This window comes from Hemitrygon akajei, chromosome 5, assembly GCF_048418815.1.
Source record: "Hemitrygon akajei chromosome 5, sHemAka1.3, whole genome shotgun sequence".
NCBI lineage: Eukaryota > Metazoa > Chordata > Chondrichthyes > Myliobatiformes > Dasyatidae > Hemitrygon > Hemitrygon akajei.
The window spans coordinates 86,707,972-86,721,529 of record NC_133128.1 but is presented as its reverse complement, the minus strand read 5'-3'; the positions used below and the strand labels follow the sequence as shown (position 1 = coordinate 86,721,529).

The 13,558-nt window shown below is 45.1% G+C and overlaps 2 protein-coding genes across 6 annotated transcripts in view; one reads left to right on the top strand and one right to left on the bottom strand.

The window, feature by feature from the left end:
* kctd4 (potassium channel tetramerization domain containing 4) overlaps positions 1-1,363 on the bottom strand; it is a 32,752-nt gene extending 31,389 nt beyond the window's left edge. For all 4 annotated transcript variants that reach the window (XM_073045972.1, XM_073045974.1, XM_073045971.1 and 1 more), the window contains exon 1: positions 694-1,363. The gene's annotated coding sequence lies outside the window, so the exon portion shown is untranslated. The remainder of the gene's footprint in view (positions 1-693) is intronic.
* LOC140727957 (general transcription factor IIF subunit 2-like) overlaps positions 1-13,558 on the top strand; it is a 133,037-nt gene that overhangs the window by 100,298 nt on the left and 19,181 nt on the right. For both annotated transcript variants that reach the window (XM_073045970.1, XM_073045969.1), the window contains 2 exons: positions 5,074-5,173; positions 10,073-10,216. In XM_073045970.1, coding sequence (XP_072902071.1) covers positions 5,074-5,173; positions 10,073-10,216 — 244 coding nt within the window. The remainder of the gene's footprint in view (positions 1-5,073; positions 5,174-10,072; positions 10,217-13,558) is intronic.

Here is a 13,558-nt window from a genome sequence, read left to right as displayed (position 1 = left end):
AGTTAGTGCCCTAAAGCAGTCCAATACCTGTCCGCAAGTCCTCCGGTACCAAATAAGCAGCAAGTCCCTGTGAAATTCAGGGACAAAACTGAGTGAGCAATGCTTTGAGAAAATGACCTACCTTTATATCTATAGTTTTAGTTGACAAAGGCCATCATGGTTTTCCTGCCACACTTCTAATCTCAGCAAAGGTAGAAAAAATTATCAATTGCAACACACCCATGTGGGGGAAAAAATTGGTCATGAAAATTCTTGAATGATGAAAAATGTTGTTGTGCCAATAAACTGCAAGTTGCCCAGTTTCTGAAATAGTTTCTGTAACAGACTTGCATATCCTTGAGAGAATTAAAAACGGCTGTCAACTCAGCCCAAATGCTTCCTTAACTGACTGGGCTGAATAAGTGTTAGATTTGCAGCTCGGTTTTCAAAATATTTGCACAGTGGCATTTAAAAAAACAGTCTAACATTTTACTAAGACATAACATACGATGGCTTCAATTTTGAAAAGCATGGTAATATTCAGTTTTTTCAAATGCTTTAGCCATATTCCAAAGCTTACGGATTTGATCTCCACATCCCTGTCGGTGGTTGCTGTAGGATTCCTGGTGTTAATGTGATAAAAGAGCCACAGAATGCTATGCTTCTGTTAATAATTGATAAAAGAAGAAATGTACATTAAAAATATATTCTTACCTTTCGGAAGCAGAGGCCATTTCTTTAACAGCTGATAAAGATTTGTAGTTGAAGTGACTATGACTTGCCAAAGCACGGCTGTACACTGAAGGAAAGGAAATGAACGCTGAGGAGCTGCTGATTATTGCAGAAGTGTGGTGGCAGTGTGACTCAGAGTATCCAGGAGTTGGGTAACTGTAAATTGCAATCTTGAATCTAAGCTACTGAATACCTATTGAATATGAGTCTAGCAGACATTAAATTCACCACATTGCACTTGTGCAAAAACAGAAAAAGAAGTATGAGACTGGTGTGAGCAAAGAGATCTGCTTTTAATTCTTTCCATTTAGCTATTAAGTGTTAAAACTGTAACCACATGATTCAGCAGATTAGATGCTAACAGGACTCTTGGCTATAATGATCACTATCATTGTAGCTTGTTAAAGTACAGCTGAATCTAGTAGTGACAAAGATCGTTCCTAGTTGTTGTATCGAAGGGCCTCTAAGCAACAGGCTCCATCAATTTTCCTGCTTTGGACACAATTCAACTCTACTTTGTCACCGGCAACGATCAGTGCAAACCTGGTTGGTGTGAACAGCAATCCAGCTTCTCTGTCCCTGACCTTACCTCCAGCCCAACCCACATTTTGTCACCCAGCTTTCTCCCCTCACCACTTTCACACCCTCCACCTTTACTCACCCCACCTTCTTTCCCCATCTTCCCTCCCCACCTTCTTTTCATCACTTTCAGCCCCTCCAAATTCTCCTGTCCAAATGTTCCCCTCCAAATTCTCCCCACCCAAATACTCAGCCCCCAAAATCTCCCCCTCCAAAACTCCCCCCTAAAATCTCCCCCAAAAATTTCCCCCTCCAAAATCTCCCCTTCCAAATTCTCATCCCTCCAGCTTATCCCCCCTCAAAAATTCTCCCACCTCCAAATATTCCTTCTCCAAATTCTCCCACCCACCAAATTCTCCTCTTCTCTCTTCTCTCACTTCTACCCCTCTGCCCAACTTGTCTTACCCACCTTCACTCATCCCACCACCTTTCCTCTCCTTCTCTCCCTTCTGTCCCCACCTTCTCCCCTTCACTTTTTCACCCTTCCAACTTTGCCTCCCACAAATTCTCCCCTACACCTTCACCCCCTCCAACTTCAACCCCCTCCAAATACAACCCCACCACATTCTCCCTCCTATGCCTTGTTCCCCTCCACCTCCTCCTCATCACTTCCTCCCCCCACATTCTCCCCATGTTCTTGCCCTCCACTTTTTCTTCCCCAAACTACCCCACCTTCTCCCCTTCTTCTCTCCCCCTCTTCTCTCCCCTCCTCCTTTCCCCCATTTTCTCTCCTCAACTTCTCCCCACCTCCTCTCACTCAACTCTCCCCTGAACCTCCCCCAGCTTCTCTCCCCTGCCTTCTCTCCTCCTCCACTTTTCTCCCCCTCTTTGGCCCCATCACCTCCCCAACCTTCTGCCATTCCAGCATTAACCCCACTGCCCACTGTTCACCCCCTTCTTCAACCCCTCCACTTTCACCTCCTCCAACTACACCTCCCTCCAAATTAATCCCCACCATCTTCTCCTCCTCCACCTACTCTCTTTCCAACTTCTCCCCTCCATCTTCTCCCCCTCCAACTTTTATCCCCCACCTCTCCACTTTCTGCCCCTTCCTATTTCTCTCCCCCAGGTTCTCCCCCCACATTCTGTCCCCCACATTCTCTCTAGCCCCATGTTCTCTCTCCCCCCACATTCTCTCTCCCCCATGTTCTCTCTCGCCCCACATTCTCTCCCCCACGTTCTCTCTCCCCCACATTCTCTCTCCCCCACGTTCTCTCCCCCCACATTCTCTCCCCTCCACATTCTCTCTCCCCCATGTTCTCTCCCCCACCAGATGTTCCCTCCCCCCACATTCCCTCCTGCCCACATTACCCCCCACATTCCCTCCCCCCAACATTCTGTCCTCCAACTTCTCTCCACCTATCTACTCTACCTACCACCTTTTCTCACCCCCTCCAGCTACTCCCTCCTCCACCTTGATAGGCAGGTGATAGAGAAGGGACGCGCTCAGACCGATGGTTTGAGATGTGTCTATTTTAATGCGAGGAGTATTGTGAACAAAGTGGATGAGCTTAGAGCGTGGATCAGTACTTGGAGATATGATGTTGTGGCCATTACAGAGACTTGGATGGTGCAGGGGCAGGAATGGTTACTTTGAGTGCCAGGCTTTAGATGTTTCAGAAAGGATGGGGGGGGGGAGCCACATGGCACTGCTGATCAGAGATAGCGTCACGGCTGCAGAAAAGGAGGAAACCTTGGAGGGATTGTCTACGGAGTCTCTGTGGGTGGAGGTTAGGAACAGGAAGGGGTTAATAACCACTGGGTGTTTTTTATAGACCACCCAATAATAACAGGGACATTGAGGAGCAGATAGGGAGATAGATTCTGGAAAGGTGTAATAATAACGGGCTAGCCCAGGAAATTACAGACCAGTGAGTCTTATTTCAGTGGTTGGTAAGTTGATGGAGAAGATCCCAAGAGACAGGAATTATGAATATTTGGAGAGGCATAATATGATTAGGAATAGTCAACATGGATTTGTCAAGGGCAGGTCATGCCTTACGAGCCTGATGAATTTTTTGAGGATGTGACTAAACACATTGATGAAGGAAGAGCAGTAGATGTAGTGTATATAGATTTCAGCAAGGCATTTGACAAGGTACCCCATGCAAGGTTTATTGAGAAAGTAAGGAGGTATGGGATCCAAGGGGACATTGCTTTGTGGATCCAGAACTGGCTTGCCCACAGAAGGCGCAAAGAGTGGTTGTAGACGGGTCATATTCTGAGTGGAGGTTGGTGACCAATGATGTGCCTTAGGGATCTGTTCTGGGACCCCTACTCTTCGTGATCTTTATAAATGACCTGGATGTTGCAGCTATATAGGACCCTGGTCAAACTCCACTTGGAATACTGTGCTCAGTTCTGGTCACCTCACTACAGGAAGGATGTGGAAGCCATAGAAAGGGTGCAGAGGAGATTTACAAGGATGTTGCCTGGATTAGGGACCATGCCTTATGAGAATAGGTTGAGTGAACTCAGCCTTTTTCCTTGGAGCGACGGAGGATGAGAAGTGACCTGATAAAGGTGTATAGGATGATGAGAGGCATTGATCATTTGGATAGTCAGAGGCTTTTCCCCAGGGCTGAAATGGCTAGCATGAGAGGGCACAATTTTGAGGTGCTTGGAAGTAGGTACTGAAGAGATGTCAGGGGTAAGTTTTTTACGCAGAGAGTGGTGAGTGCGTGGAATGGGCTGCTGGCGACAGTGGTGGAGGCAGATACGATAAGGTATTTTAAGAGACTCCTGGATAGGTACATGGAGCTCAGAAAAATAGAGGGCTATAGGTAACCCTAGATAATTTCTAAGGTTGGTACATGTTCAGCACAGCTTTGTGGGACGAAGGGCCTGTATTGTGCTAAAGGTTTTCTATGTTTCTCTCCCCCCACCTTTTCTCACCCATTCTCTTGCCCCTCCTCCTCTCCCTCCACATTCTCTCCCCATCTTTTCTCCCCCAGCTTCGCCCCGTGTCTCCCCATTCTACCTCCCCCACCTTCTTCCCCCTCTTCCTACCCCATCCAGTCTCTCCCAGTCACTAGCTTTTACCCCTCTGCACCCACTCCATTCCCTCCCTGTCCACTCTACCATCTTCTCCTAGTCCCACCTACCTATTCTCCTCCCCACTCTTTCCCTCCTCTCATCCTTGCCTCCACCCACCCCTCCTTGTCTCTCACACACAACCTCTCACTACCATTCCTCTTCCACTCGCACCCTCTTACCCCCACCCCTTTTAAACCACATCCTCTCATCCCTGCCCCTTCTGCCCCCTCCCTCACTCTTTCCCTCCCATCCCCTCTCCCCTGCCCCTTCTCTCTCTCCATCTCCTCTAGCCACCGATCCCTCAATCCCCACCTCCTCCCTCCCTCTGCCCTTTTAACTGCACCTGCCCTGTCCTGACCCCTCCCCGTCCTCCATCCTCTCACCTGATCTCTTCCCCCACCTCCCATCCTTCTCCCTCTTCCGTCAGCCCCTCCTTAGCCCTCACCATTTCCCCCCCCCCAACCCATTGACATTCCTATCCTCCTAGCCCTCTCCTCCCACCCCATTCCCCCAACTCTTCATCCTCTCTTGCCCAGGCCCCGCCAACTCATTCTCTCTCTTACCCGAACTCTCTCACCCATCTCACTCTTAATCTCCTGCTGTAAGTCTCCTGAAAGCCAGTTGTTCGTGCTGAAGCTTTTGGTCATCATGTTCATGTTTCCACCTTGGCACAGTGCCGCTTGCTTTTTGCTGAATACAGTAACATTGCTAACTTAGAATAATTTTACTTTTGTCCCCACACTCTAGACAACAAATTGAGGAATCATCAAGGCCGTTCCGTCTCTCCCTGCAACTGGATAAGGCTGTAACAACAAACTATAAGCCTGTTGCAAACCATCAGTACAATGTAAGTGTGATTAGTTTTCTGTCACATTGACGTGTGACCAGACTAACTGTGTTTTACAGCCAAGGGTTTGTATTAGCAGAGGAGTGAGTCTCCAGCACGAGCATGGGAGCAAGATGGAGGTGTGCTTATAGTGGGGCAGGAACATGGGTTGAAAAATATTCAAGGGAGGTATTTAACAAGGGCCACTTCACTGTTGCTGTTTGACTATGTCTGTGTTTTACATGAACTGAAATAAAGGTCTGTAGCTGCTAAGATGTCAGTTATATTACCTTCCAGCAGAAAGGCAGGTAGAGATGCTCGACAATGCACTGGATTGGAGTGGAGGATATGTACGCAGATGCACATTTTCTTTGCTTTCTAATTCTTGCTGAAAGAAGAAGGCTGTCTGCCTCAATGCGTCTGGAGTCATCAAGCCTGTCGGTACAGAAACAGGCCTTTCACCCAACTGGTTTGTGACAACCAAATGTGCCTACCCAGGCCAGTCCTATTTGCTCGTGTTGGCCCATATACCTTTCCTGTCCATGGAAATATCCAAATGCACTTTAAATGTCATAATCGTGTGTGTCTCTACCACTTCCTCTAGCACCTCACCACCTTCTATGTGGACAAAGTTGTCCCTTGGGTCCCCCTCTACCCTCTGGTTTTAGGCTCCCATGTCCTGGAAAAAAGACTGGCCATTCATGTTATGTATTCCCCTCATGATTGTATTACCCCGCAGCCTCTGCTCCTGGGGTAAAGGCCCCAGCCTGTCTGACCTCTCCATAGAACGAAGGCATTCAGTAACATTCTCACAAATCATTTTCACTTCTCTTAATTGAATCAACTGCCTCTATCTCTTTCTCCCACTCATTTCACCTTATTATCAATATGGGTCCTTTACACATTTACACTGGCATCATCAGTAGTTCAGTACAGCCACTTTTGCAATTTCTTCCAATTCAGTGTCATCTTAAAACCCAAAATTTATGCCCTGTCATCTGTTTCATGTCCCAGCTAGTACAAAACCTACTAGCCCCGCACTCTCCAGAGTTGCCACATCCTTTCTGTGAAAATGAACACTCCTTTCACCTATAATATTGCTGCCTTTTGCTGATGCCTTTTCCTGTTTCCTACCAAGACCCTCAAACAGGGTCATCTAAACATCTATACCCCCTCCCCCGGCTCCCATGTACCATTGGGCATGGCGGTGGTTTAAAGAGTCACGAGACCTTTGATCTCAGATCGTTTCCAGGTGAACTTCCTCAACACCCTCCATAAACTTGCAATCAAGCAACGTCTGCTGTCTGCACGTCCTGCACTATCCGCCACACTGCCTTTCCCGGTGCCTTGGGTCCTATCAAATATCTATCAGCCCAACTTAACAATTCTCATCCTTGTTTTTACCATCCTTCACACCATTCCAATGGTCCACCACATCCTGCCCCTTTTGCCTCTCCCCTCTTCCTACTTCCTTGAACTTCCCCCATTATCTCTTTTGATTTACCTTCCACATTTTGTGCCATTTCTGTTCATCGGGGTTGTATGCTAAAAATGTCTGAAGTATTCTTGCAGGTACAGTACATGCCTTAGGGAGATGAAGAAGACATTTTGAAATAGGCAGGTAATCTAAATTTCATTGAGTATTGTTAAGGTACAGTTATATGCATACATGATTAAGATATCAGGGTTAGAAGGTGTAGTGTGCCAGGTAATCAGGAAGGGGGTGTTCAATGCTTAATCTAGAAGTGAGGAACCCTTACAACGCAAAGGTGTCTTTATTTTTGCGACCTCCTCTTCTCCAACTGTTCCATTTGGGCTAAGGATAGAGGGGGTTTATAGTGAACCCCTTGCTGAACGGAGAGCAGTTTGGAATGAGAGCTTGGACGTGATCTCTGAACTGAGATCAGTCAGATGGACTGGCCACTGGCAGTCAGGATGGTGAGAGGTAGAAATCATGGAGGAAAATGATTGTGATTACTGATTGAGAGAGGTTCCACATGTGATCGTGGGACCTGTTGGACAGCAGTCATGGGCCCCAAGAATGCAGCAATCTGCTAGGTGCAGATCCAAACCTCTTAGAGATGTCTCAGGCCTTCCAACCATTCCAGTGAACAATTAGTCTGCCTTTTTTGCCTCCCCATCCCTGGAATGATAGTTATAGGTCACTTAAACAGACCCCTTGGCCCATTGAATCCATGTCACTTGAAAACAGCAGATTTACATCCATCCTATGTTCTTCTCACAGCATTCTTATCAATACACCCTAGATTCTACCACTCATCCAGTTAACCTATCAAACCACGTGTCTTGACATATGGGTGGAAACCAGAGGCCACAGGGAGAGCATGCAAACTCCACATAAGCAGCTCTGGAGCTGTGAGCTCTCTAACTGACACTGCACAGTGCAGTGGCTTAAATCAACAAGAGCCCTTGGCATCTTCATGGAAGAATTTTGCACTCCAGCATGCTTAGAATGCTGTTTGAAACCACGTCTTATCAACAGTGCTCTTTGTGTGTTTCTGTCTCCATCTCCTACACATTGAGCACAAAATAACATTTCCAAAGTCTATCACCCACACACGAAAAACAATCGTGTTTTTGATCAAACTCAATAGTGAATCACATACAAATGTGCCACCCAGTAGCATTTCAAGGGCAGTATATTTAGTTCCCAAATACTTGTTTCTGCTTAGAAAGATGAGTTTGATCTACTGTTGCATATTACTGATAGTTGGTTGTGAAAGAAAGGGACCCTTGACGGAAGAGGTAGTGACAAGGTGTGCAGACTGCAATAGAACCCAGGCTGCCCAAAGTTTGTCTGCTTCCTCCTGGGGTTCCTACATCTCTTGGTAGGAATAACACCAGAGGTTAATGGAATGATCAAAGATCCGTTGCCCCTTTTCCAGACTCCGGTCTACCTCAGATAGCACTAACTGACTGTGATCGTCAAGAGCACGTAGATTGTCAACTGAACAGTGCGGAGGCACAGATGTTCAGACTGTCAACTATTTTGCTTGTTGCAGGTTTAATAGGCTGCCACTCTCAAAGATGTTTGGGATGAGATTCTAGATCCCTATTCCATTTTGTCCTCTGATCTGAACGGTTAGTTGCTGCATCAGTTATAACAAGAATAATCAGCCCAAATTCAAATGCAGAGAGGCTATGACTGAGAACAATCCATGCAACCAATAACTTATTGCATCTTCACTAGGGGTAAATTAATCTATGCCTCTATCACCTCAAGATTCAATTTCCTCAATCGTCCCTTTAGTTGGATGTCCCTCCATAAATTTCAAATTATATCATGTACCGGAGGCTGTTCACATCTTTGCTCACCTAACAGGTCCTCTGCCTTCTCCCTCTATTGTTTTCTCCGCTGGTACATTACTGGCTGACCCTTAAGCATCTGTGTGCTCAATTTCTAGATCCTGCTTCCGCACCAAGTGCCACAATTCATTGTTCTCTGCCCATTTTAATGCTTGTGAAACGCAGAGCAGCTGAGGCAGCATCTGCGGGGAGAGAAATAGTTAATGCTTCAGGTCAAGATGTGTGTCTTATAAGTTAAAACTGTTCATATGGTTGGCACAGTGTAAGCGTGCAGCAGGATTTGATCATTAGCTCTCCACCGGGGAAGATTGTGGAAACTGTCAATAGAGATCTTTAAAAAGGATCTGGCATATCAGATCAGATAAGTCTTAACCATGATCACATTGCATATACAGTCCAGGTTTGAAGGGCCGAGTGGCCTAATTATGTTCCTATTTTCTCATGTGGTTGGACCAGAACAGCAGCAATGGGTGAAGAGTCCTTGGTGCAGGGCAGGTTAAAAACACTAGCTATTGAAAGGGCAGCTGGTGGAGCAAGCTTGGTTAACTTCCCTGAACTTCTGATACTTTTGCCCATTTTCTGTTGTCTGGCTTGTGAATATTCAGATACCTCATGAGGGTGTCAGATTGGAAAACGGGCTGTTGTGAATGGATATGAACAGGAACTTGGTCTGTTTCACTGGTGTTTCCACAAACCACTTCCTTGACCGGTGCTTAGGTTGTCAGCAAGGCGAATAGCAGAAATATCCAATCGCTTTGTAAATCTCAGAGCACAGTGGACACTGTTCCTGATGTCCCTGGCCATCGCTCTCCCTCTCCAGCCTGTTATTCAGCCATTGACACTGGTATTGAACATACCTGTAGACACTGACTGTGTGTCCTTCTCAGAGGCAGGAGCTACATGGTAAAGTTGTGCCCTTGAGAAAGAGATATGTACATACACTCATATACAATTCAGGATGTAGCAATCAAAAGTCTAGAGGTAAAACTGATCGGACAGAGTGCAAGAGGGATGTCCTTTCTTTGGGAAACTGCGGGAGTAATCTCTCGGGTTGCTTGTTGAGGCTGCATCATTTTATTGAACTGTGGTCCTTCATCTGTGTGTGAAGAATGAATACTTGCACTTTGTAAATCATGTCTCTGTGCTTCATGAAGCTGATGCAGGCCAGAAAGCCAATAGGCTACTTCTGCCCTGCAGGAGAGACAGCAGAAGGCCCCTCTTGGATACAGGTATCCAGTTGTAATGTGGCATCTATGTATTTTATTTATTGAAATGCAGGGTGGGCCCTTCAAGTGCACCACCCTGATTTTACCCTAGCGCAATTTACAATAACCAGTTAACATATCAACCGGTAAGTCTTTGGACTGTGGGGGGAAACCCACACAGTGACCCTGGAGATCTGATGGTGGGTTCCTGGGCTTCTTGTCTACTCACAGATCTGATAAGGAAATTAGACGGTAAGCAACACAGGCACTGAGAATCTCTCAGTAACTGATGCAATGACTTAGAAAGAATTGGTTTCCTGGAAGAGAACACTGCTGTGTATTTAATCTGAGTGCAATATCACTTTACTAATCTTGAGCTTTCTGTTAGATTGAATACGAGAGGAAAAAGAAGGAAGATGGAAAGCGTGCCCGGGCTGACAGGCACCAAGTTCTGGACATGTTGTTTTCAGCATTTGAGAAGCATCAGTACTACAACATTAAAGACTTGGTGGATATCACAAAGCAGCCAGTGGTAAGTAAAGGGGATGATGTACTGTTCTAATTCTACCAGTGCCATCTTCTGGATTTAAAGTGTATGGTTCACTTGGAGGTTAAGTTGTGGCCATAAATGATATAATTGCATATGTGTTATCCTTTAATATTTGTTGCAATATTATGCCAATTTGACTCTAGGAAAAGTGTCATAAATGCCACACGATTGTAATTTCAAGGATTACCCCTTAGTAATAATGATCGGTTGAGGACAGAGAGAACCTGTATTTACTGACAAGTACTTTATTATCTCAACTAACAAGCGCATGAATTTACAAAGTGACGAACTGAGTACACACCTAAGAGGTTGTCTGATCGTCCGTGAACAGTCAAAGAATAGAAAAGGTACTACTCATGCAAAAGAGTCTACGCTGGCCAGGTGTTCCCTGTGGTCCCAATGTCATCTCTCCACATCTCCAGCTTGGGGTCCACCACATCTGCCATGGTTGGTCTTTGGAGTTGTCGTTGCTTTGCATTCGAAGCTCGTTACTTTTAAACACACTTCTTATCAGTTCAGGTGTTGTGTTTCAATCTTGCTGGCTCAATTGATGAGTCATATATGTATTGGCTGTGGTCCAAGCCAGCATCAGTTTATTGTCCTCTCTTCAGCAATTGGCAACTGGTACTTTGTGTCTCTTTGCTCTAGGTCAGAGTAGACCAACCAACCAGTTATGAGGCTCTGCATGTTCTGTCACACCTCACAAATAACTTATTTGGAAATGATCTCTAATCCAGCAGATTATCAGGAGCACATTGATACAGTGATTGGGTACAACTGCAGACAGAGCAAAGAGTTAAATTGTACCACAGAGGCAAAATTCAAAAGGGTGAAGAATGTAGGACTGAAGGTGCTGTATTTAAATGCGAGTACCATTTGGAATAAGATGGACGAACTCATGGCGCAGTTAGAGATTGGTCGGTATGACATTGTGGGCATCACTGAGTCGTAGCTGAAAGAAGGCCATAGTTGGGAGCTTAACATCAAAGGATATACTTTGTATCAAAAGGACAGGCAGGAAAGCATAGGCAGTGGTGTGGCTCTGTTGGCAAGAGATGGAATTACATCTTTTGAAAGAGGGGACATAGGGTCAGAGAAGGGTAAAATAACCATTATAGAAATCATATATAGGCCACCAAATAGTAGCCAAGATGTGGGGTTGAGATTGCAAAGGGAGCTGGAAAAGGCATGTAATAAGGGAAATGACATAATTGTAATGGGAGACTTCAATATGCAACGGTTTGGGAAAATCAGGTTGGTGTCCAATCATGAGGGGATTTTTTGCAATGCCAATGAGATAGCTTTTTAGAGCAGCTTGTGCTTGAGCCTACTCAGGGAAAGGCTAGCTTAGATTGGGTGTTGTGTAATAACCCAAATCTTATGAGGGAGCTTAATGTAAAGGAACCCTTAGGAGGCAGTGATCATAATATACTGCAATTTGGGAGGGAGAAGCATAACTCACATGTATCAGTATCGTAATGGAATAAAGGGAATTGCAGAGGCATGGGAGGAGCTTGCCCAGGTAGACTGGAGGAGGACACTGGTAGGGATGACAGCAGAGCAAAGATGACAAAAGTTTCTGGGAATAGTTCACAAAGCGCAGGATAGATATGTCCCACAGAAGAAGTCCTCAAATGGCAAGGGTAGGCAACAGTGACTGACAAAGGAAGTTAAGGACTGCATAAAAGCCCAGGAAAGGGCATACAAGGTAGCAAAAGTGAGTGGGAAGTTGGAAGATTGGGAAGCTTTTCAAATCCAACAAAAGGCAACTGAAAAAGATATAAGAAGAGAAAAGATTAAATATGAGGGAACATTAGCTAATAATATAAAGCAGAATACCAGATGATTTTTTCAGTTATATAAGGAGTGAAAGGGAGGTGAGAGTTGATATTGGACCACTGGAAAATGATGCTGGTGAGGTAGTAATGGGGGACAATGAAATGGCAGATGAACTTAATGGGTACTTTGCATCAGTCTTCACTGTGGAAGACACTAGCAGTGTGCCAGAGGTCCATGAATGTCTGGGAGAAGGAGTGAATACCATTGCTATTACAAAGGGAAAATGTTAGGCAAACTGAAAGGTCTTCAGGTAGATAAGTCACCTGGACCAGATGGACTGCTTCCTGGAGTCCTGAGGGAGTTGCTGAAGAAACAACTGATACATTAGTCATAATCTTTCAAGAATCACTTGATTCTGACATGGTCCCAGAAGGCTGGAATATTGCAAATGTCACTCCACTCTTTAAGAAAGGAGGAAGGCAAAATAAATGAAATTATAGGCCAGTTAGCCTAACCTCAGTGGTTGGGAAAATGTTAGAGTCCATTATTAAGGATGAGGTTTCAGGATACTTGGAGACTAATGATAAAATAAGTCAAAATCAGCATTGTTTCTGTAAAGGGACATTTTATCTGACAAATCTGTTAGAATTTTTCGAGGAAGTAGCAAGCAGGGTGGACAAAGGAGAGGTAGTGGATGAAATTTACTTGGATTTTCAGAAGGCATTGGATAAGGTGACACATGAGGCTGCTTAACAAGGTACAGGAAAGAAACTGGCATGGATAGAGGAAGGGGTAACAGGTAGAATTCAGCGAGTGGGAATAAAGTGTCCCTTTTGTGGTTGGCTTCCAGTAACTAGTGATGTTCCTCAGGGGGTCAGCATTGGGACAGCTACTTTTCACATTGTCAGTGATTTAGATAATGAATTGATGGCTTTGTGGCAAAATTTGCAGATGATATGAAGATATGTGTAGGGGTAGGTAGTGCTGAGGAAGCAATGCAGCAGGGCTTAGACAAATGGACAAAGAAGAGTCAGGTGGAATACAGTGTTGGGAAACGTATGATAATGCATTTTAGTAAAAGGAGTGGTAGTGCAGACTCTTATCTAAATGGGGAGAAAATTCAAACATCAGGTGCAGAGGGACTTAGGAGTCCTCGTGCAAGAGTCCTAGAAGGTTAATTTACATGTTGAGTCTGTGGTAAAGAAGGAAAATGCAATGTTGGCATTTATTTCAAGCGGAACAGAATATAAAAACAAGGAGATAATGCTGAGACTTTATAAGACACTAGTCAGGACATACTTGGACCCAAAACAGTCAGTTTTGGGACCCATATCTCAGAAAGGATGTGTTGTCATTGGAGAGAGTCCAGAGGAAGTTCATGAGGATAATTCTGGAAATGAAGGAGTTAACACATGAGGAGTGTTTGGCAGCTTTAGGCCTGTACTCACTGGAATTCAGTAGAATGTGAGAGGATTTCATTGAAACCTACCAAATGTTGAAAAGACCAGTTAGGGTGGATGTGGAGAGGATGTTTCCTATGGTGGG